This window comes from Poeciliopsis prolifica, unplaced genomic scaffold, assembly GCF_027474105.1.
Source record: "Poeciliopsis prolifica strain line A6 unplaced genomic scaffold, Auburn_PproV2 SCAFFOLD008, whole genome shotgun sequence".
Lineage (NCBI taxonomy): Eukaryota > Metazoa > Chordata > Actinopteri > Cyprinodontiformes > Poeciliidae > Poeciliopsis > Poeciliopsis prolifica.
This window is the reverse complement of record NW_026562383.1, coordinates 3,923,019-3,945,798: the sequence shown is the minus strand read 5'-3', so window position 1 is coordinate 3,945,798 and position 22,780 is coordinate 3,923,019. Positions and strand designations below refer to the sequence as shown.

General features: G+C 41.9%; 2 protein-coding genes across 6 annotated transcripts; one reads left to right on the top strand and one right to left on the bottom strand.

Moving 5' to 3' along the window:
* Positions 1 to 5,700: 5,700 nt before the first annotated feature.
* ints15 (integrator complex subunit 15) lies at positions 5,701 to 17,291 on the bottom strand. Of its 5 annotated transcripts, none has more exons than XM_055033814.1 (8): positions 16,893 to 17,291; positions 10,333 to 10,533; positions 9,997 to 10,218; positions 9,389 to 9,554; positions 9,008 to 9,282; positions 7,798 to 8,035; positions 6,773 to 6,812; positions 5,701 to 6,066 (listed from the first exon to the last, which is right to left on the bottom strand). In XM_055033814.1, the coding sequence occupies exons 2-8, from the start codon at positions 10,525 to 10,527 to the stop codon at positions 5,841 to 5,843; spliced, it is 1,362 nt and encodes a 453-aa protein (XP_054889789.1). In that variant the 5' UTR covers positions 10,528 to 10,533; positions 16,893 to 17,291; the 3' UTR covers positions 5,701 to 5,840. The 5 variants fall into 5 exon arrangements, with proteins under 5 accessions (XP_054889789.1, XP_054889790.1, XP_054889787.1 ...); XM_055033815.1 differs by having other exon boundaries at positions 16,898 to 17,291; XM_055033812.1 differs by lacking the exon at positions 16,893 to 17,291 and adding an exon at positions 12,576 to 12,693.
* On the top strand, positions 13,440 to 22,661 carry rgs11 (regulator of G protein signaling 11). Its single transcript, XM_055033810.1, has 17 exons — positions 13,440 to 13,554; positions 13,811 to 13,907; positions 14,205 to 14,255; positions 15,237 to 15,343; positions 15,582 to 15,633; positions 15,736 to 15,794; positions 15,907 to 15,983; positions 16,064 to 16,145; positions 17,831 to 17,899; positions 18,095 to 18,118; positions 18,202 to 18,263; positions 18,571 to 18,684; positions 20,009 to 20,124; positions 20,574 to 20,661; positions 21,322 to 21,460; positions 21,562 to 21,644; positions 22,227 to 22,661. The coding sequence occupies exons 1-17, from the start codon at positions 13,492 to 13,494 to the stop codon at positions 22,345 to 22,347; spliced, it is 1,404 nt and encodes a 467-aa protein (XP_054889785.1). The 5' UTR covers positions 13,440 to 13,491; the 3' UTR covers positions 22,348 to 22,661.
* Positions 22,662 to 22,780: the final 119 nt, after the last annotated feature.

The following is a 22,780-nucleotide window of genomic DNA, read 5'->3' as shown; positions in this document are numbered from 1 at the left end:
CAGTAAAGATTCCTTAAAAACATTCCTTGCAAAAAAAAAGAAACCACTAAAACAATCACAAAATCCTGCAGGAGCAGCTACTTAGTAATATCTTAACAGTTTAATTGGTTTTATAAACATATTCTGGCACAACCGACTCTTTAAAAAAACAAAACATTCAGATTTTTGATACGGTGCAAAATAAAACTTGAGTTTGACACTCCTGGTGTAGATCAAAGGCTTTTTATAAGACAGAACGGTCCAGTCAAAGTCTAGATTAAATCCAAAACGTCAACGTTTTTCATCCAGTTTGACTGAATTCAAGCCGTTTTGTAAAGAAGTGCAGTCAAAAGTTTGAGTGTCAAGACGGGTGACACGGTTTCTAAAAGGTGTTCTGAAAGGTACGGCCAAAGAAAATAATTACCTGACACACTAATGCATCTTGAAAACCACATGTTCAAAAGCTTCACAATCATGTGTTGCTGTGTTTTTGGTCTGTCTGCTGTAAATATTAAAGTCTGTAAATATTAAAGTTCCAGGAAACTTCCTCACGTGAACACAAATACAGTGCAGACGTGAAGAACGTGACTATTTTTACACTCCAGAACCTTCTATCCCTCCTGTGCACACTTTTTTTTTGTTGTTTTTTTTTTCCCACAGTCAAGCATTTAGAGCCCCAAAAGTTCAGGACGTGTTTCATTCTAAGTGGTTGATGTGGTTGCACCAATGTTTAAGGTCAAGAATGTGACGTTGCCATGGAGGAGAGACGAGTGTCAGAGTGAAATGTACCCGTCTCGTTCAGGTCACAGGTAGCCTCGTTCAGACCCGAACGTTTCCACTGTTTTTGCAGCCGGCACCCACGCCGCTGCAACAAAGTTCTGTCTGTGCGAAAGTAGTGAGGCAACTGTTTTCTCAGAAAAGCAAGACTGCAAGAGTCGGCTGTAACAGGACCTTTTGAAAAGGTTCTGTATTCTCGGGCTAAAAAAGGGTAGCAAGATTCTGAAATTGTGACAAAACACAACATCTCTTTTTCTTTTTGGCCACACTTTAGAAAAACATCCTCCTTTGAGAAAATGTTTTACTTGATAGAACCGTTTAGTTCAGTTATTTTGTATAGAGCAGTGTTGATTCATTTGTTTTTCCAGAGAAATGCGGCTTCATTGAGTGGCTTTTTAAATAGTTAATATTAGCATTTGACAGTGAAAGAAAAACCTTTTCTTAGTCTCACAAAATCCACAGGTGATTTTAGCCTTGCCATTGCCTTTCTATGCATAATTCTGGTTGATTCTCATCTTCCTTCAGTGATCCCTTTGAGCTTCCTCCCATCAACTTGGATTCCTCCAGTATAATTTTTAGCAGTTGTTTACAGAGCAGGCAATTCAATCTCATTCTTAATTCACAGACCATTCCTCCAGTAGTACACTGTTAGTTAGAAGTCGAGTTTCAACTGTAGAGCAAGTTGAATCTACACCGCAGGCGTCAATCGGATCTTTGAAAACAAAAATGGCTTCTTTAAAAAGAAACTGTTAAGTGCTACTCCTCAGACTCATGAAAGCTCAGTTACAATGCTGCTGGTTCAAACATAGAGTTTAGCATGATTTATTTGTACAAGGGGTGCACTTGTTAGCTGCATTTGCTGCTAATCCACTGCTAGCTAGGCTAAAGAGATAAGCTACAGCAACGCACGGATTGTTCCAAATTATATCAGAAGAGTTTTAAGTAGAGCAAACACCAGAAGCTCATCACAGACAGCCTCAATCGGCTTGAAGAAACAGATTCCGAGAGGAGTTATGAGAAAGGAAGAACTTGTGTTTCCCACAAAGCCACAAAATCCCTTTAAAAACCGTGTTGTGTCAACACTCAGGAGCCGGCTTTGAGGTAAAGACAGCTAAGCTCAGGATTCTCGGGCTGCGACTTTGGCAGGGATCCCGTCTTTAAAGGAAACTAATGAGGGTGGTCCCACAGAAACCGCGGCGCTTGTGTTCTTCAATTCGAAAGCGTCTCGGGTAAAAGGAAATAACCAGAAAGGCCTTCATTATGGTGCCTGGCAGGAAATTCGCTCCCAGTTTCCTGTCCATCGCAGCTGAAAGAAGCCTGCTGAAAGAGCAGAACTCTTTCAGGTGCTTTTCAGATCGCTGTTGTAGTCAAGGTAGAGGAACCGTCTGTAACACTTGCATCATTTTTAGCAAAAAAAAAAAAAAAAAAAGATGCAAAACCTGTTTATTGCGTTCTGTTACATAAGCCAGCACTTTTATTCTTTTTTCAAGTTAGTAAAAAAAATTCAACTTACTTTTTACTTATTTATGGGGTTTAAAGATCTTAATTTTAGCCACATAAATTTAAATACTTTTTAAAGACTATTTTAATGATGCATGCGTGAGTCCATTATTGTCAAACTCGAGGACTCGGCCCAAATCCGGCCCGCCTTAGCCATTTCTGTGGCCGAAAAATAACCTGAAGATAGCAGTTCTGCTGAAGTATTATTTTATTATTCAAATCAATTCTGTTTTTATTTGTACAGTCCCCAGTTAGCATAATGTTAAATATTGTTTTTTTTTTGGACATATTCCTAAAATGTAGAGAAAGCTGTAATAATTTAAAGAGTTTTGTTAATAGGTAGTTTTAGCAAAACATTCTGCCATAACCGCCCCTTAGAGGGCATTCAGGACCTTGATGTGGGCCGAAATGAGAAAGAGTTTGACATCCCTGGTTTAGAGAAACGCATGTCAGAACGGCCTAGTTAAAGTTCAGACCAAAATCCAATATAAAATCTGTGGCGAGACTGAAAATGTGGTATTTAAAGATGCCAAGACTCTTGATGTGTAAAGCCGGTGGAGACGCTGAACGACTCGGCGCTGTCCCAGGCTTTTCTTAGACAAACTTCTGCGTCCCTTTGTGCTGTTCCATCAAGTTACATTGCAGCAAAATTCCATATTTAAGTAATGTGCGTGTTACTTGTCGGATTTGATGTAGCGCAATTGCAACGTTTTTTTTTAACATTTTTAAAAATACTTTCTCAACTTGAGTGACCATGAGGAGGTCGTTAGGTTCCAACCTACGGCGTTTCCTCATCTGATCCTACTAACGGAAGTGGATTTACAGGTAAAACAGCAATAAAAAAAAAGAAGAAGAAAAAGAAAACGGTTTAATCGCTGCTTGAGCTTTCAGTGGAAATGGCCATTAGTTAATGACTGACCTGGTTCAATTGTGTCCTACTCAGACTAAGGTTCATACATCTGCTGCAACGCTGGCTTGGAGGACCCAGTTAATCTGATTTTGGGTTTGGCCTTGCGGTTGTGGGTCAGGTATTTTTTGCAGCTGCAGCGTTTGCAGGCAGTCACACACACACACACACACACACACACACACACACACACACACACACACACACACACAGACGCACACGCACACACACACACACACACGCACACGCACACACACACACCTGCGAGGCTCAGCTGGGCAAACACCAAACCACAATTTCCCCTGAATCGATGGAAACTGTGCTTCATGTAACCACTCGATGTGCAAAAGAGACAGGTGAGGTTTGTTTTGGTTTCCAGCTGTGGAAATAGAGAAAGTCTACATTTAGTGAAAAACTGCAGATACTGTATTTATATATAAGAATATTGATGGGAAATAACTTTAAAACAAAAGAAAAAAACTAAGAATGTTTATAAATAAATATCGTCACCTAAGTGGTCCGCATATGGAAATTTAAAAAATATTTGCCCCCATAATAAGTTGCATTGGATTTTTGTTTTGTCACACGTAACCGTTATCAGACTCAAACACATTTTAATATCAAAGATAACCTGAGTGTGTGTGTGTGTGTGTGTGTGTGTATATATATATATATATATATATATATATATATATATATATATATATATATATATATATATATATATATATATATATATATATATATATATATATATATATATATATATATAAGAACCACCTGCGGTGGTGAGAAGGGAATTTTTTTTATAATTTTATTTCTCAAGAATGAGAGAAAAAAAGCTTTCCAAACCAACTTGGTTCTACAGTATGTGAAAAACGAAGGCATGAAGTAAGAAAGGAACCCAGAGGCGTCATGTAAGGTCAAAATTTGTGATTCAAAAGTACGACTTGGGTAAAAAAAACAATAAAAAAACATCTTTACCAGTACTGAGAAGAAGCCAGTGTAATGTATTGCAGCTCCACCAGATGTTTGCTAACTGCTGCTGGCTAGTCTGAAGGAGCTGAGTGAGGCGGAAGCTCAGAAACTGCAGCTCCGAGGAGGAGCTTCGCGATTGAAGGCGGGGCTAGGTTCACCTAGGTGTTTTGCACAGCTGAGTGGTTGCCATGGAAACTAAGGGATTTCTCAAACGTGCGTGACTGAATCAAGGCAACGCCGCAGGTATGTTTTTGATGAGGGAATAACATTATAACATGATGTAAAGGTCAAAACGTGTTGATTTGACGTTACACTGCCCCGTTAAGGAACAACAAAAATGAAGGGTTTTGAGAGGCCTAGTCAATGTACAGACTGTTGAAGGTCAAACAGCCTGGAAAATCCTTCAGTGCTGCTAAATCAAAAAAGTGATGACTTAATTTATTGCAAACATTGCAAAGTAATTACTGTAGGCTTTGGAGGTTTCACTTCTTCACATACTTTTCAAAGCTTTTTCCCAACAGCGACAGAAACACAATCCAAAGAAATCTGTCAGCGAGCAAACCGCTTCTTCTCTTCATCGCGACCTCAGAGGCCCCGAAACACCCACGATCCCGCCTTTTCACTCGAACTGCGTCTTTATCAGGCACCTCAACCGTCACGATAGCGTGAAGATATTCTTATCGCAGCCCCACCCGCTCTGCAGGGAGGAAACCCAGCAGGCGGCCCAATCTCCCCGACATGTGTTTGCTCTGCGGTGGAACCTCGTGGAGATGAACTGCAGGGAATCTGTGTTTGCACAAACCATCTGGGATGCGCAGAAGTAAATATTACTGGACGGTTGCCCAGGCTTTCCACCTGTGGAAAGGAAGCGCAGTCTAATTATGGCTAAACTATTTCATGTTTATAGTTCCTCCTTTATTACTTAAAGGAAGTGAAGACAAAAGGAAAATTGTGAGATTTAGTCTACCTTAGCAGGTCAAAATTCCCCTAAATCTTTGCTTTGTATTGAAATGAGGAAGTGGACAGCAGCTGCGATGGGGAGATGATGCAATTTTCGTCTTAAATGAGAGCAGTGAGGGTGAAGGTGGGGGTTGTGTTAAGGCTGTTGGATGATATCCTATCTGTATGAAAACAGGGCTCCACTCCTGCTTGCTGGAAGATAGTGACATCTCATAGTTACCCAATGAAACCCCGCTGAGTGTGGGAAAGAGCTGAACAGTCCACCTTCAGATGTTCTTTAACGTTCTGTGTGAGTAAAGTGTGTGTAGTAAACCATACAAGTCACATCATGACAGAATTTCCTCAGCATTGCCCCACTTGTTTTTCCTGAGTAAATTTCTCAAGAAATCTCTTGACGGTTGAGTTTGCACTTTTTCTTTTTTCCAAATGTTTTATTGCTATGCAGCTTTAGAAATCCCGACCAGAAAGAGTAATTAAAAGCCACGTTGGTTTATTCTAATTTGTAAAAATTGGAAATTTAAGCCTCATTTCTTTGACCATGTGCGATTGTAGCTGCAATAGCGACCACAAGTGGTAGACGTCGAGAACTGCACCACATGTAAAGTAAAAAAATATTTATTCAATGCGGATACACTGGAAAACATTCACAAGCGCTCAAAAATCCAAACATTCCTTCAAACACTCGTCATGTCCCTCATGTCTGCAGCCACGGAGCGGCAGTCTGTGTTTTCTTTTCTTTTCAGTGGCCGGGTCTGAAGGGGAACGGCATCCCTGTCATGAAGGGCTGAGCGGGGTACTGGACGTGAGGGGCCGGGTGGGCGGCCAGAGGGGTGTGGGGTGTGTGAGGCGGCAGAGTGGGGTGCGCGGGGATGGGAGAGTGAGCGGCGTGGGGGCTGTAGGCCAGCGGAGGGGTGTGGATGTTGTTGTAGTACATCACCGGGCCGGACAGAACCAACTGGAGCAGACTGGAGAGGGGAAGAAAAAAAAATGGACACATCTTGGTTCAAGCAGGTTGTAAGATTAGAGATAATCAAGTCATGTAATAAGACCATTACAAAGTTAAGACCTGCATCTCGGCAGGAATGTAGAAATTTCGTCCAGCCAACTGCAGACAAATTTTCTCTTACCCATGATGGACGAATAAAAGCTAAGGGCCTAGCTAGCTAGCCAGGGTATGTTCATAGCGGTGCACTGATTGCCGTTTTCTGGACAACAGCTAATGTTCAAAAAATCTTACCAACTGATTTTGACCAATACCGATTTGTATGAAACCGTAGTAAGTATAGCAGGTATGGAGGGCCAAAACTGACATCATAAGAAATTGAAGCAGAAATTTATATTAAGTTTTTTTCTTGTCCTTACACATACGTTTAAGTCAAGAAATATAGATATATATTGTTTTATATACATTTATTTATATATATTTCTTGACGACAAGTAAAAACTACATATATATTTCTTATTATGTCAGTTTTGGTCCTCCATAAGAAACAAATTAAACTAAAAAAAACAACAAAGAACTTGAAACTGGGGCAGAGATTCACCTCGCAGCAGGACAACAAAACAGAGTCAGAGCTACCATCAAAACATATGAAAGCGTTAAAATGGCCTAGTTCAAACCAAGATCTAAATCTAATTATGCATTAAAAAAACAGAGACAAAATGTCTTACTTGTTGTGAGGGAGCCGTGAACAGATGGCTCTCAGGTCCTCTGTGGAGACAAAAATGCATCTCTTAAGCATTTACTGTCACTTGATGGAAACGCCGAAGACGCCCCAGATGAACAAAATCATTTAATTCAACGACCCAAACTTGAATTCTGTGTACCAAAAAAAAGAGAAACTCTTAGAAAATGTATTGCTTTGGTTCTGACTGCTGTCTGGGTCACCTCAATATAGTCTCCACTTTAACATTTTTTGTCAGATTATGGGCTTCATTTTACGGCGAGAAAGTTTTCTTCAATTGTTGGGACACTGTGTTCAGACACCAAACTACTAATGATGTGTTTCTACTTCAATAACACTTCTTTGGACCGGTTTGAACCCTAGTTAGAAAAGTACAACAAAGTATTCGGGTCATGTTAAGAAAAATAAAAAAAAACTCCCAACATGAATAAAATCACAATATTTCAACAATAAAGTCAAAGAATTGAATGAAGTTATTATATTATAAAAACAAAGTCATAAAATTACAAGAATATAAAAATATAATATAAAAATAATGTCATAGCAATACAAGAATAAAGTCATAATATGAGAATAAAGTCAATATTACAAGAATAAAATTGTGATATTGAGAATAAAATTGAAATATTATAAAAAACAAGTCACAATAATATGAGAACAAAGTCATATTTTGAGAACAGTCAATATTACCAGAATAAAGTCGTAATAATAATTTATTCTCATTAATTTTGTACGACTTTATTCTCTTAAAATTATGACTTTATTCTGTATTCTTTATTTTCTTAGTCTTTCCCCAAAAGAAAAGTCACAAGTTCAGTTGCAGCTAAAGTAGCAAATTTAGGTACAACTGAATGTTATTGGCTATTTAACCTGAATTGTGAACCAAAGACAAATATACATTTGAAATTTCTCAACCTTTTATCTCTGCTGTAGTGTTTGAATGGACTTTATTGTGACGGATAAAACAACAACGGCTTCCCTGCACCCCGTTTCCTCCTCGCTCACTCGTACCTCTGGAGCAGAGCAGCGCCCCGCTGGCCATCGCCACCTGCAGAGCCTGGGCCAGGCGGTCCAGTGCCAGCTGGGACGCAGCCTGTGTGTCGCTGGTGGCTGCGTGTGTGTGTTTGTCGGCCTGGTCCAGGAGGCGAGAGAGATCGGAGGTCAGGGCGGCCACCGACTCCATCTGAAGCAGCGCCAGGCGGCCGAAGAGCCCCTTCTCGTTGAGTATGTTGGGTAAAAGCATGAACACCTACATTAGGCAGAAGAAGGAGAGAAAAAAAAAAAAAAGTTTGGTTGTCGTCACTGTTTGGACTGAATGTATAGATGCAGAAATTTCACACATGCACACAACTTTAAAGGGCAAAAAGATGATTCTTCTACATGAGGTCCATAACGGCCTGCCGCATTAGTGCAAAGGGAAAAATAACACAAAAAAACAAAACGTCGAGAAACTCAAAACCACTCGTATCAGCTACGATACGCAAAGATTCATTACCGTAGCAACCGACTGACAACAGCTTCACGAGCATTTCAGGATCTAACACCATAAAACACGCAAACATTTCCCACACAAAGAACAGAACATTTGGTCCATTAGTTTTATGTTTTCAGGTTTGATGTGTATTTTACATTTATTAATAATTGTCTGAACACGCCGGTGGTTGATTATATAATTTAAACACCTGCTCTACTGACAATCTGTCAGAGTTGATGTGTGGGTCGCCTTTTTATTTTAACTCAAACGAAACACTCCGAGTTCTGCAGCACATCTGCATGTTGAGGTTGTCAAAGTCAAGCTAGCATAGTTGACTTACTTCCCTCTCCTTTGCATATTTTTTTTTAAATTAAAACTTTTCACTCAGCTGTGAAATGTGACACCCTTGGACCTTGTTATGCGGCTGTCGTAGTGTTGACATTTAAGATTTAGCATGTTGTGTTGACAACTTGACAGCTAAAACCAGCGAGCGGTTTTGTTGCCCTACTAAAGGGAGTTGGCAGGTGGGATCTTGTGCGTGACGTCACGTTGCAACATATCTTTAATGTTTAACTAGCACACACACATGCACGCACGCATGCACGCACACACACACACATATTTGCATGGTTATCTCTGTGGGGAAGCCAGGTTTCGGTCCCCAAAAGAAGAAGCGGGTCCCAACAACATAGTATGAGTCAGGAAAATGGTCCACACAAAGTATTACAAACAAAAGCACACACACACCTGAAGAACACTTAGATGTAGAGCTGAGAAGAGGCTCGCTGCGCTTGGCTCGCCGTCAGAGCTCCCGTCGCTCGCCTGCTTCTTGTCTCGCCTGTAGGCCAGCGGCGCTTTGATGCACCAGCGGATCAACCCGCCGAGCGGCGTCACGTCCAGAGAGCTGATTGGCTGGCTGCCGGACAGGGGCGAGTTCAAGAAGGTGATCAGGACCAGTCGGGGGTCGTCTTGGATCCACGACACGATCATCTGGAGGAGCTCCATCGGAGGCGTGAGCTCCTCTGGAAAAATAAAAACGAAAACAAAACAAACCAAACCCAGACGTGTTGTTGAGGTTGCTAGATGTTCCGCTCCAACGCTGAGGATTTCTCCGTGATCCTGACGTACCTGAGGTGAGGTCGTACAGAGTGGTGACGGCTGTGATGAACTGGCAGCAGAAGCGTGGGCTGGCGCTGTGGATGTTGTGCAGAGTGGGCCCAGATCCCGGTACCATGCTGCAGTAGTCGTCCACCAGCACCTGTGCCAGGCGGATGCAGTACACACGATGGGTCCTCTGTAGGCACAACCACAGGCAGGCAGAGCATGAACACTTTCACACTCCACACGACAGAGGCTTAGAGTTTTATTCAGGGGCAATTAATTAGAGGGGGCCAGAAATGAAAGCACACCACTCTATTCTGATTTTTATTTGTAAAAATACACTGTAAATTATTTTCCTTCTTCACAACAGAGCTGAAACTTTTAATCGGATTAATCGATAGGTGAAATAATAGTCAACTATTTTACTAATCAATTAATCGTTAGCATTTACAGGCTCAACAAAAGCAATTTGCTGAAAGAACATATTGAGAGCAGTAATTAAGGCAATGCTGTACAAAAAATAGATACATTTTGCATTTAAGATAATAATTAGGAAGTAAATCTGTTCTTCCCAAATCTCAAGATTCATCAGAATCAATCCGATTGATGGTTCCAGCCCTACGTGGACTCCTCACCTGTAGCCAGGTGGCGGCACATTCCAGAATGGGAACCCTGCCCACAGCGACTGCCATGGAGACCAGTTTGCTGAGCAGCGCCATCCGACTCTCGTCCGCCTGGTTTCCTTGGAGATTGAAGAGGGCGGAGAACATGAGCTGGCGCACCGTGTCCCGACTCTGTTCCTGGAAACAGCTGCACATGATCTCCAGGAGCTGTAGCTCCTGCAGAGCACTCATCCTCTGTTGGAATAAACAATAAATACATAGTTGGCGTTTACATTTTGATGCTGTTGAGTATTTACTCTGAGGGAGCTGCTCAGAGTAAATACTCAGAGTAAATTCAGGGGAACTGACCCTGACTGGTGCGTTTCTGTCCTTGGGCGTGTGCAGGATGAACTCCTCGATCAGATCCAGGGTTTTGGAGTCGACCTGAGGGGGCTGCCTGCCCGACTGCACCATGTTGCAGATGTAGATGTCCAGGTGGTAGAGCAGCTCCTTGGCGGCGCTCAGCACGTCCCGAGGCAGCAATGACTGACGGATATCACCCATCGCAACCTGACAGGGGAACACACACACGCCCGCACACACACACACGCCCGCACACACACACACACACACACACGATTAATGTATGGATGTCACCTTTACCGCACAGATGTGGAAAATAAACTGTTAGCCCCTGAGGGAACGGCGCGTCAACAGCTTCAAAGTCAATTTCTTTGATTGTAGGAAGATAACCTCAAACTGGAGAAATGAATCTACAGTCACTTTAGATAAATTATTTGTGTTCCAATGAGGCTCATTTGTTAGATTAAAGTGCCTTTTACACACACTTTTATTTCAATATGTTATTAAAAAAAATAAATGCAATAATGTACAATGCGCTTAAGGCAGTGTTAAACATATTTGTTCTGTGTGACAAATGCCATATTGAAGAAGCCACACTTCTTCATTCTTACTCCTTGTGTACTAAGTTGACCCCATTTTGGTCTGGCATATTTAAAACTTTATCAGATATGTTTCATACAGAGTTAAGGCTGGAGCCACTTCTGATTGTACTCGGAGTTTCTGCTCAATTGTCACAATTTAATAAATACCAACGACAACTTTTGTCTTATGCCTTCATCATAGGAAAAAAGCTAGTGCTGATGTTTTGGAAAAAATCTGAGGCTCCATCAGTCAAATTGTGGCTGGAGGAACTGGTAAGGCTCTCTCATCTGGAAAGAATACGGTTTTCACTAACAAATAACTTAAAACGATTCAATAAAACTTGGCAACCCCTTCGACAATATATTGATAACTCCACTTGAAAAAATCTGATTTGACTCTCGGTGTGATAAGATGTAAGTCCTAGGGAATGGGGAGGTGGGTGGGTTTTGAAGTGTCCTTGTTTATGTTGCCTTTGTTTTGACTTTGTATTGTTTTTCTGTTTTATGTTCACATCAAAAAGAGGATGGATTTGTATCGTTTGTTCAAATCTTCATGTCTGATTCCTCAATAAAACTGTTTGACATCAAAACATATTTGTTATTCAACTCAAATTTCTAGATTCTATTTTTTACTGGTTTCATGTAAAATGATGAGTTTTAAAACAAGAGAGTATTTTTTTATGAATCCCACAGTGGGGAGATTCACGTTACAGCAGCGCAGTAACAACATATACACCACTGAACACAAAATTAAATGGTATGTAAAGTGGAGTAAATGCAATTTTAAACAACCGTGCATTCATAAAGCATCTACAGATCAAATAAAATGCTCATTAAATAGAAACCTGAAAACCCCATCTTTTGTTCAAGGTCATTTAAAAAGCATGATTAGACTTACTGTTTACATATAAATGCACTGATTTCTGGGAACTGAAGGAATTGGTAAACAAAGGTTTCCTGGTTCCTTGGGCTGTAAATATGATGCAAGTCAAACATGACGCTAATCAAAGGCTAATTCATTTTGTCCATTGAGAACCAGGCTGGGTGACAGGTAACTTCCCTCAATGGAGGGGAACGGAATGATGAGGGAGGTAGAAACACTGCAGCTACAAATGGCACCTTGCGGTCAACAAGTCTCCATAACAATCATTAGATCCTGTCCACGTGCGGACTGTCCACGCCAGAGACTGTTTTGCGAGTCTCAAGACTTGATTTTAACGACCCGAGTCCCCAACTCTGGTTCATGTCCAAGGGAACCCCAAAACGCGTCCCTGTCAAGAGTTAAATATCCCTGGTGAGTGTGAAATGCTGCACGGGGCGCAATGTCGAAAGGAAAAGCAGCAACACGGAGTAGTAATACAACAAAGCGACAGGCTCTTCCCCTGTAAATACATGTATAAATGACGCCAAAAAAAAAAAGGAAACTAAACAGACGAAAACAAAGTACTCGTTTCAACGTCGGATTTTGGAGTGACCACTGCCCACTGAGAGTCCGCGGAGTCAGGATTTTCAGTGTTTCTGCAGCTCATCCTTCACTCGGTCTCTGTCCATTCTGCGCCGCTCGCTGCTAGCAAGGCAACAACTAGCGGCTAGTTTTCAGCTTCGCGACCAAAACTTGCACCAGTCAGCTCCTCCGAGAAGACAAACAGACACGCTGAAAGCTTTTACCTCTTTGAAGACTCTAATTCAGCAGTGAAATGCCGAGTGGAGTAAAACTAAGTAAAAAAAATGAAATACAAATAGACCTCACTAATGGAGAGAATGAACCGCTTCCTCCTCCTACGGAAGCCGGCTTGGTATACAACTCGCCAGTATTGTCAGAGCAAATGTTATAATATAATATAATATAATATAATATAATATAATATAATATAATATAATATAATATAATATAATATAATATAATATAATATAATATAATATAATATAATATAATATAATATAGGATTAGTTATTTAAGAATTATAAATAAACAACATAAAATATTGTTAGCGTTAAAATATAACATGAAAAACTACACAAAACATAAACAAAGAAATTTAAGTTTTTTGTTTATTTTCCACAACAACTTTAAGTTGGCTTTTTAAGAGTCTTTCAGATGTATTTAAAGCAAAGTTGCGCCGATTTTAAATTATCCTGCACAACGTGCATTTTATTTATAAGCAATCTTTAAACATTTGATGGAACAAAATCAAAATTGACAAAAAAAACTAATCGAAAATTCAATAAGATGTGACCAGTTTATTCGTATAAATCGGAAAAACGCGGAGTTATTACTGCATTTATTTATTTATATTTTATTGTTTTTATTTACACTTTTAACATGGTCATTTTTTTGTGTGCCACACAAAAATATACAACAACAATAATAATAAAAAACGTTTTTATTGAATTAAAGGCAGGAATTCAACTACAAATCTTTTTTTATTCTTCATAACATTATAGGCTATATGCGCGCCCACGGTGTTGACAGCAACGCGCGCGTGTGGACTAGTCGCTGCCGCGCGCTCGTTCGCTCGCTCCCGACAGCACTTTGGTGTTTTGCACTTCGCCGTCCCGCCGGGTGATCTCAGCATCCCGCAAGATGACAATTAACACCCTGGCTAAAGGAGGACTGCAGCCGGAGCAAATGTCATGCTTTCGGAAGGTAACGCTTTTCAAATCCGTCAGCTGTTGTTTTATATTTCTAAATAAATATATAGATATTTATTTAGATATAAAACATTCTACTGCACAACAGGAGCGAACCGAGATAACCTTGCATAATATTGTACCTCACGATAGAAAGTGAATAAGCAGAACGTGACTGTTTTGTTTCTGAACTTCTAACTTATTGATGAGCGGCGGCGGCGTTTGATGTGAGGTTTTTCACCTAGTGTTTCATGCGCGCGCCCGTTTGACAGATGGAGAAAGTGCTCGTGGCCATGCAGGACCCGGACATGGGCATGAAGATGAGAAATCAGAGACTCCTCATCACTGTCATCCCACACGCCATGACAGGTGTGTGTGTGTGTGTGTGTGTGTGTGTGTGTGTGTGTGTGTGTGTGTGTGTGTGTGTGTGTGTGTGTGTGTGCGTGCGTGCGTGTGTGTGTGTGTGTGTGTGTGTGTGTGTGTGCGTGTGTGTGTGTGCGTGCGTGTGTGTGTGTGTGTGTGTGTGTGTGTGTGTGCTTATGTGAAAACCTCTGCTACTGACCAAAAATATGACAACAACAGAAGGGATTTCAGACCCTCCAGGATGTCAAAAACTCTGCTTTTTAAATGACATTTTCTCCTCTTTTTATGTTTTTGATTTCATAGGCCGTGATATAATTACCTGGCTGATTCAGAAATACCACATCTGTGAGGAGGGTGAGTGCTCTGGGTGATAAGAGGTGTGTGACTATAGCTTGTTGTGTGTCATAGGAGAGTTGCCAGGATATGGTGTTTGCTCTCAAGATGAGACCAGGTAGATGTGATTCGGGTGTGTGTGTGTGTGTGTGTGTGTGTGTGTGTGTGTGTGTGTGTGTGTGTGTGTGTGTGTGTGTGTGTGTGTGTGTGTGTGTGTGTGATCCAGGATCCAGGGGTGGCTGTTTCCAGTAAACAGGAATAGAGTGAGGCCCGCTGGGCCGGAATTTGATTAAGTCGCTTGATGATGTGCGTTTGATTAGTGTTCTCTCGCGGCGGAGGTCCTCAGGGGATATTGCCATGCCTGAACTAATTTCAAGGTTGGACACTGTTCCTTTTTCACGCTGTATGGACTTAAGAGTGTGAAAGAAGGAAATAAGGTGTCACTCAAAAAAAAAAGTCAAATTTAGCTCAGTTCAGTTTATTAATATAGTGCCAAGTCGCAACTATTGTCTCCTAAACTCCAAATGGATCAAATTTTTATATAGAACCGTGACTCTTTCTTATATGGGCAAACACCCAGGGCGGCACCTTATACAGGGGTGGCATGAGAGTACTCAAAGATTTTTGTTTTTCAATGCGAAATTCCTCTTTCAGATCAATTAAATCACATAGTTTTTGACTGAAATGGACTTACCTGAATTCTCACTATTTATATAATTAGGTGGAGTCGAATTCAGTGGATGATTTGAATTCAGTTCAAAGTCCACAAATACATGATCGCGAAGGAAAATTTCAATGTTGCTTTAGCTCATTTAATTAAAGAGCTGTTATAAATGGTGATGTCTGTATGTCTAATATATATATATGTATATATTAGCTGTACCTCCTAAAATTTTTACCAGCCCGGTCTGGAAACTCCTATGAAAAGGCGCCACTGTCAGTGGGACTACATACAAGTGAATGGATTATGATTTCTTAATATTACACTTTTTCGTTTCTCAGAGGCCCTGCATCTTGGCGAGATGCTGGTCAAATACGGATACATCTATCCTCTCAAAGAGCCTCGCTGCCTGGTGCTGCGACCCGACGAGTCGCCCTACCGCTTCCAGGTCAGACCATCGACTGCATGTTTGTGTCAACATCTAGAAAAGGAAAATGTCTTCCGTAAACCTAACTTCAGCTAAACTGCCACTTTATCTCCAGTTTTCTCATCGCCGTTTTTCACTCTCTCTCCATCAGTCAACCTCCTAAATGAATCCCTCATCTCTCTGTCGGGGTCTGTTTTCTCTTCTTTTGTTGCCCGGAACGATATCAGTTTAAAAAATACAATCCTGTGTGTTTTCCCAGACTCCTTATTTCTGGACCAGTACCCGCTGGCCCGCCTCAGAGCTGGACTATGGTAGGAAATGTTTCCCAAACATCATAAGGAAGCGCAAAGAAAAAGAAAGAATGGGCACTAATCTCCTCTTTGTTGTATTTTCCTTTGCTTTTACGTCCACAGCGATCTACTTGGCTAAAAAGAACATTAGAAAACAAGGAGAACTGATGGAGTATGAAAAGGTAGGGAGCGTGTGCGGGTGTGTCCCAGAAGCAGAGCGTGAGTGTGTGTGATGAATTATGTAGGAATGAGTTTGCTTGTGTCATCACTTCTCTTCCGTCCGCGCCTTTTTAGGAGAGGTACAGTCTGTTGCACAAGCGGATCAACCACACCTGGGACTTCGTGGTGATGCAAGCCAGAGAGCAACTGAGGTGCGCTTACACGCAGCCGCGCCGCCCCCTCGCGCCGTTAAAACACGCGCGCCGACTTCCGCTGTGATTTCTGCTAACAGGGCCTCCAAACAGAGGAGGAAGGGCGACCGGATCGTTCTGGAATGTCAGGAGCAGGCGTACTGGCTCATCAACAGACCGCCGGTAGTCTCACCATCACACCAATCTGTTCTATACTCACAAAATTTGTCTAAAGCAGCAAAAGCTCCAAGTCCCCTTTAGGAAAAGATGTCATGATTAACCCATCAAGTTTTTATCATAACCTGATTTATGATGACAGAGACAAGAGTTGATTTTTGTATTTAGGTTTTTGGAACAAAGAAAAAAAAAGCTACCTATACTACGTTAAGCTAGGCTAGATTAACCCTAACCTCCCTAACCCTAAACATTATATTATTTGGTGCTATGCTATCCTAGGCTAGTCAAAACTATTCTGCTATGCTAGGATACACTTTCATGTAGCTATGCTTTATCATTAGACATTAGAAAATATGCTTTAGTCAAAACTTTTTATGTGGCATAGTTTGAGTTTCACCCAGATTTACTAAAGTAAAGCTATGATATTGCATTTTAGGCAACAAAATGTTTACTTTCCCTATTTAAAAAAGGAATGAGATTATTTGTTCGTTTGGATCTTTTGCTAGATCTCTAACATTGTATAAAAAGACTTAAGCCAATTCTTCAGTCTGTCTAATAGTCAGAATAATTGATTACTAAACTAACAGTTCGATGCAGCCCTAACCATTACTGTGGATGTTAAAACAGATACGGTTTCTCCAAGTTTATAATTTGTGTTTTTAAAATCCAATTATTCTTCAGCAACTATCTGATTCACTACTTTTGTTTTTTTCTTAAGCTACAATACAAACTATTAAAAAAACTGCCAACAACCTTACTCTCAGACGTCCCACTGATGCTCGTCCGCAGTTCCCCGCGTGCGCCTCACCGCATGCAATATTCAGACTGTTAAAAGCCAGAGCTGACAAAAGCACAGACGGTGTTGAGGGGCAGAAAGAAATCAGAAAATCTCCAGCTCCGCTTCTTCAGCGGCGTAAGCCTCCCTTCAGCCTCACACAAACGCGTCCAGAGGAAGAGGAGAGGTTTAAAAGAAAGGTGGAGGGAAGACGCGGTGAGGCGTAGCAGGGTTTTGCACGGGGACTCCATGTCGGTGGACCTTATGAATTAAGGAAGACGACCTGGGGAAGAGAAAAAACAACTTTGGAATCAAAGGAAGAGTTGGTGGAAAACAACAGCAAATTTCAAACTGGTCCCATCGGCGTGACACATATCTGTCCAAAACACACAGCAGACGCTTTAAAATATCTCTAATTGTACACATTTAAAGCCGCATTATCATTTTTATAAAAATACTTTTTTACGCATTTGTTGGAATTGGGTGGCATCATGCATAATGTGTGTGTGTGGGGAGGGGGGGTTGACAAGCTAGGCTACAGCTAGCCTAGCTTGTTGTGAATGCTACAGCTAGTTAGGATGGCAGCAGATAAGCATTTTATTTATTTTTTTTGCTTCTCCACCATTAGTACACTTAGCGGAGTACACGGGCAATACTGGCAGCGCTACGACCCGCCTCCTGGCTCTGATTGGTTGTTTTTGGTCGGTGCATTTCTTCAGGCTGCAGTAGCGGAGCTGAAGGAAGAGGAGAGTGGAGGAGATCTATCTTTTCACAGATTTCTCGTGCTGTAGTGTCACGACCTTTTGAGCAAATGTGTAAAAAAAACAAAAAAAAAAAAACAAAACAAGAAAAACAAAAACATGTTCGTTTACTAAAGTTTCATTCTGTATCTGTTTTTTGTTATAATTTGTCTTAGCCCGGGCTGCAGAACATGTTGGACTGGGGTCTGGAGCGACCAAACAACTTCAGCACACGAGTCCCTCTGGTCTGACCCTCGTCTTCTCCCCCGTTTCAAACTGTTTATTGAATTAGCATGCCCTCTCTCTAACTCTGTCTCTTTTTTCTTTTTTGTTTTCCTTGCCGCTTGGGTTACGTCAAAGTAAGTGCTCGATTCGTTGGCAGCTGTCGCGTCTGCGCAGCCTTAAGTTGACGATGCCGTCTCACTGTCTTCCAGAACCAGACCAGTGACTACTACAAAAGCGAGGTAAATTAACGCGCCGCTGCAGCTCAGACGCGTCTGTCCCTGTCTGCGTTTGCGTCCATCACACCTGTCCACGTCCTCAACAGATCGAGACGTCCAGACGAGCCCTGGGAAGAAACCGAGTGAAGTCGTCCGTCTGCCTCGAAGGGTACGTGTCGGTTCGATGAAGGTCTGCCGCGCCACGTTCGCACGTGTCCATTTGCTCTTATGCACTTACGCACACGAGATCTAATGGACTCGCTGTTGCTTGGACCAAATTCCTCCACAAACTAAGCTTACTGCTCCCTCCATAAGAGCAGCTAATGGAGCCTTCCTGGGGCAAGTTGGAATTAGTGGCCATTAACTGCTGCGTTCTGCTGCACTAATACAATAAATCTGTGTGTGTGTGTGTGTGTGTGTGTGTGTGTGTGTGTGTGTGTGTGTGTGTGTGTTGGCGTGCCTTTGCATCTGTGCAGCTTCGTCAAGTACAGCGAGCAGTACCAGAACCATGATCCCATAATGCAAGGCTGCCTTCCCAGTAACCCCTGGATCTCTGATGACATTGCATACTGGGCCAGCAACTCAGAAATGTAAGGCGAGACGTGATCGTCCCGGCGGAGTCCACCACTTTTACTGGATCTCGGAAGAGAAAGACGCAGCCAGGCCAGATCATGCGTGACATTATATGAGCTAGATAAGCAAGGGATAAATGACTGATGAGTGATGTATTTGTTTTTTTTTTGTTGTTTGTTTGTTTTTTTGGTTGACGTTTGTGACGGTTGAGCTCGTCACAGAACAAAAGGATCTAAAATGATTCGGTTCTTCGTGTCGCCGCAACCGTCCTGTTGGTCCTATAAGTAATGAGCTTTTCTGCACGTCTCCTATGGGATTGTGACACCTCTCCTCCTCCTCCTCCTCCTCCTCTTCCTCCTCCTCCCTCCTCCTCCTCCTCCTCCTCCTCCTCCTCCTCCTCCTCCTCCTCCTCCTCCTCCTCCTCCCTCCTCCTCCTCCTCCTCCTCCTCCTTCTCTTCCTCCTCCTCCTCCTCCTTGTCTTCCTCCTCTTCCCTCTGTTCCTTCTCTTCCGTCTGAAAGGGTTGGAAGGTTTCCATGCAGTCACTCCAATCTTTAGTTTCCATCACAGATTTCTCAGTGGGCTGGATTTCTCCAAAACATTGACAGAGAAACTCATTTATATTTATATATATATATATATATATATATATATATATATATATATATATATATATATATATATATATATATATATATATACACACACACACACACATACATATACCTACTAAACCCTGAAATAAGTTCAATGTTGATTGATTGCACAAACTTTCATTATTTTTTGTGAATTTCAAGGTTTCTAACCGGCTGGTGCGATGACAAAGAATCACCAGTGTGTGGAAATTATTCAGTGTATTAACCAGCCGACGGACTACATAACCAATATTGATGCAGGGAACCACAGAGAGTGATCCCAGAAAGCGATAAACGTTTGGACAGCTGCGTTGTCCGTCTTCACTAACTAACCGACTTTTGATGCAGCTACGAAGTACCATCAACCAAATAGCTGAGTCACGTCGATGTGTGAATCAGTTGCTTTCTACCAAGACATTAATCGGTTATTAATGTCTTGTCCACCTAAATCAACAAACTAACTTTGATACAACTATTAAGTGTGATTAACTGAGACGCAGATTAATGTCAAGGCATTAATCAATTTTGTCCATCCATACTAATTAACTAACAAACAATGATACAAGCATTCCAGAAGCGATCAAGTGTACTAACTAACTAACAATGATGTTGACCAACCATGAGCCGTTTGATGTGTGTGTGTGTGTGTGTGTGTGTGTGTGTGTGTGTGTGTTGTGGTGTGTGTGTGTGTGTTTGTGTTTGCGGCAGGGTGCCCATTCCCACTCGTCTCCGCGTGGAGCGCTGGAGCTTCAGCTTCATGGAGCTGCTGTCCGACGCCATGGGCCGGCGGGAGTTCATGACGTACCTGGAGAAAGAGTTCAGCGGTGAGAATGTACCAAATGCCATTCAAGTACCACTGATGCTGATTCTTAGAGAAACCAATGTGTTGAATCCTCTACGCGTGACTTTTAAGTTTGAGCGATCAGAGGAAGCGAAGAAGTGCGACTTCAACACCCGGTTCACCTAGAGGATGACAGACAATAAGAAATTAGTGGGTGAAGAAGACAAATTGTGATGGCAAACATCCGCAGGAGAAAAATCCTGAAAAGAAAGGACACAAATGGAAACTGGAGGGAAAAACTACTTAAAAGATTTGTTCATCCATGCAGACAGAGTATAAAATATTGCCAAAGGCTAGCATTTTCCTCAGAGACCTCCTTATGCTATAAATATATTTTCTTTCCTTTGTCATTGTTTTTGCTCCTCAACGTGTGTGTGTGTGTGTGTGCGTGTGTGTGGGTGTGTGTGTGTGTGTTTGTGTGGTTACTCTCAGCGGAGAACCTGCACTTCTGGCAGGCCTGTGAGGAAATTAGACACGGCGAAAGTTCCAAGATCATCGAGAAAGTGGAGGATGTTTACAAGTGAGTGCGCGCACACACACACACACACACACACACGCAAACCTGCTGAATGTTCACAGTGTCTGAAATACAAACTAATCCAATAGGAATAATGTCAAAGAAATATTTCAGTTTGTGGAAACAAGCAGGAAAACTTGCATGTTCTCTCCTCAGGCCGTTTGCTTTCCAAATTCCCCCCCTTAGCCACAGGAATTTCAGAATGAGAGAAGTTTTTTTTTTCAAAGATGGCCGCCGTCTCTACAACTTTGAAGCGACAGGATGAGGCCAAACCAGGCGCCAAAACTGAAACTGAGGACTTTGCTTTTTTGCGAGGGTCACATCAGACGTCAACTGGGAGGAGATGAGGGTGATGCGACACAGACTGGTCTTAATGGTTAGCGTTAGCTTCTGCTAATTTTTCCAAATGTGCCTAGCGATTGATTCGGTTTAGCAAACTTTTTGGTTGGCCATGTCCACTGCTGGCAATAACTACTGCAAACACATTCTCCATTACAACCATTTTGAAAAATGTCCGCAAAAAAAACACATTCATCTCATTGTTTGTTATGGTGCAAAGAATCACTTTTCATGACGGCGGCCATCTTGAAAAATCTAAACAAAATGTTTATCAGTACACTTTTTTTGTGGTTTATTTATTTAACTTTTTTTGTGGTTGTCTAGAAACTTCCTGGCCCCTGGAGCGGCCCGTTGGGTCAACATCGACAGCAAGACGATGGATAAAACCTTAGAGGGGATCAAACAGCCGCATCGCTTCGTCATGGACGACGCACAGATGCATATCTACTTCCTCATGAAGAAGGTTTTTTTTTTTTTTTGTAGTTTTCACCTATCAAATAATTTGGAAAAGATGATAATCAATGAAGTATTTCGTGTTCCCATTTTTTAACAACACGTGTCCAGGACTCTTACCCCAGGTACCTGAAGTCTGACCTGTACAAAAACATGCTGGCTAAAGCCGTCGTCCCGCAGGAGACCAAGAAAAGGTACCGTCTCGTTTCTACCACGGCACATCAGGGGAGGAAAGAAGGGCAAGTTTTCCACCGGAAAAAAATAGGAAATTTTTAAATTAAGCTCAGAAATTGTATACAAAAAAAAAAAAAGGAAATTCTCAGTTTAAAAAGTCAAAAATTTCTGTAAAAAAACCCAAACAAAAACGTGTCTTTTTGAGATTAATCTTTTTGCGTTTGAAAAGTTGAAAATTTGCTTAAAAGGATGAAATTTTTAGGTGGACCTCAGAAAATTAGCAAGGAAAGAACTTAGAGAGTTTAAGATTGATGTCATATTTTCTGGAGAATACTGGGGGATTTGCTGGAGAAAACAGAAATTTCGACATTAATATCAGAATTTTTCTGAAGAAAAAGAAAAACTGGCTTAGAAACTTTGTAGTTGGAAAGGATGAAAATTTTGTAGAAAAACTCAAGGTATTTTTAATTTTGTCTGGTGGAAATGTGACCCTCTTTCTTTCCTCCACCTGCAACAGCTCCCAACATGCCGTCATCCATTTTCTGCTCCGTTTCTGAGCGAGTTCGCCTGTCAAACCGTCCCTCTCTCGCCCCCTCCTGTAGCGTGTTCCCCTTCATGAGGCGCCAGCGCCACTCCAGCCCCTCCCCGGCGCAGGCCGGCGCCCCGGCGCCGGAGGAAGACGGCCGAGCAGGTACCAACTCCGCAGCGGGCTCCCACTTCTGATCCAGAACGTTACTGCAGCCTCCACTGTCTCCATGGATTTATTCTGAAGTCACTCTTGAGTGTAAGAGGCTCAATAGGAAACAGAAACATCTCCTCTGCGTATGAGCAGTTCACGGCAACGTTTCTGCATCCTTCCTAAAGTCAAGCGGCGCTACGCCCATTTGCTTTAGACATCGTCCTTCATTTCAGCTGTTCTGTTTCTCCCTGTCGCAACGTAGACGTGTCTTTGCTGGCCTTTTCCGTCCCACCATTGTGGTTGCTGTAAATGTTGCTCGAGCACATTTTCATCCCAATAAAAAAAAAAATTACGAGCAGTCGGCGTTGTTTGCCATCAGTTCTGCATGCCGTCAGCTCATCAGTTATTGTGTCTTTTCTCTTGCTTCGTTACATTTACTGTTATCACTCTCACCTCCTGGGAACCCGAACCGACTTT

Coding starts and splice junctions, on each gene's coding strand:
- ints15 (XM_055033814.1), bottom strand. CDS start 10,527: ATGGGTGATATCCGTCAGTCATTGCTGCCTCGGGACGTGCTGAGCGCC. Junction 9,283..9,388: donor TCTGTACGACCTCACCTCAG/GTACGTCAGGAT, acceptor TTATTTTTCCAG/AGGAGCTCACGCCTCCGATG. Junction 6,813..7,797: donor GGCGCTGCTCTGCTCCAGAG/GTACGAGTGAGC, acceptor TTGTCTCCACAG/AGGACCTGAGAGCCATCTGT.
- rgs11 (XM_055033810.1), top strand. CDS start 13,492: ATGACAATTAACACCCTGGCTAAAGGAGGACTGCAGCCGGAGCAAATG. Junction 15,795..15,906: donor AACTGATGGAGTATGAAAAG/GTAGGGAGCGTG, acceptor GCGCCTTTTTAG/GAGAGGTACAGTCTGTTGCA. Junction 21,645..22,226: donor CCGCAGGAGACCAAGAAAAG/GTACCGTCTCGT, acceptor CCCCTCCTGTAG/CGTGTTCCCCTTCATGAGGC.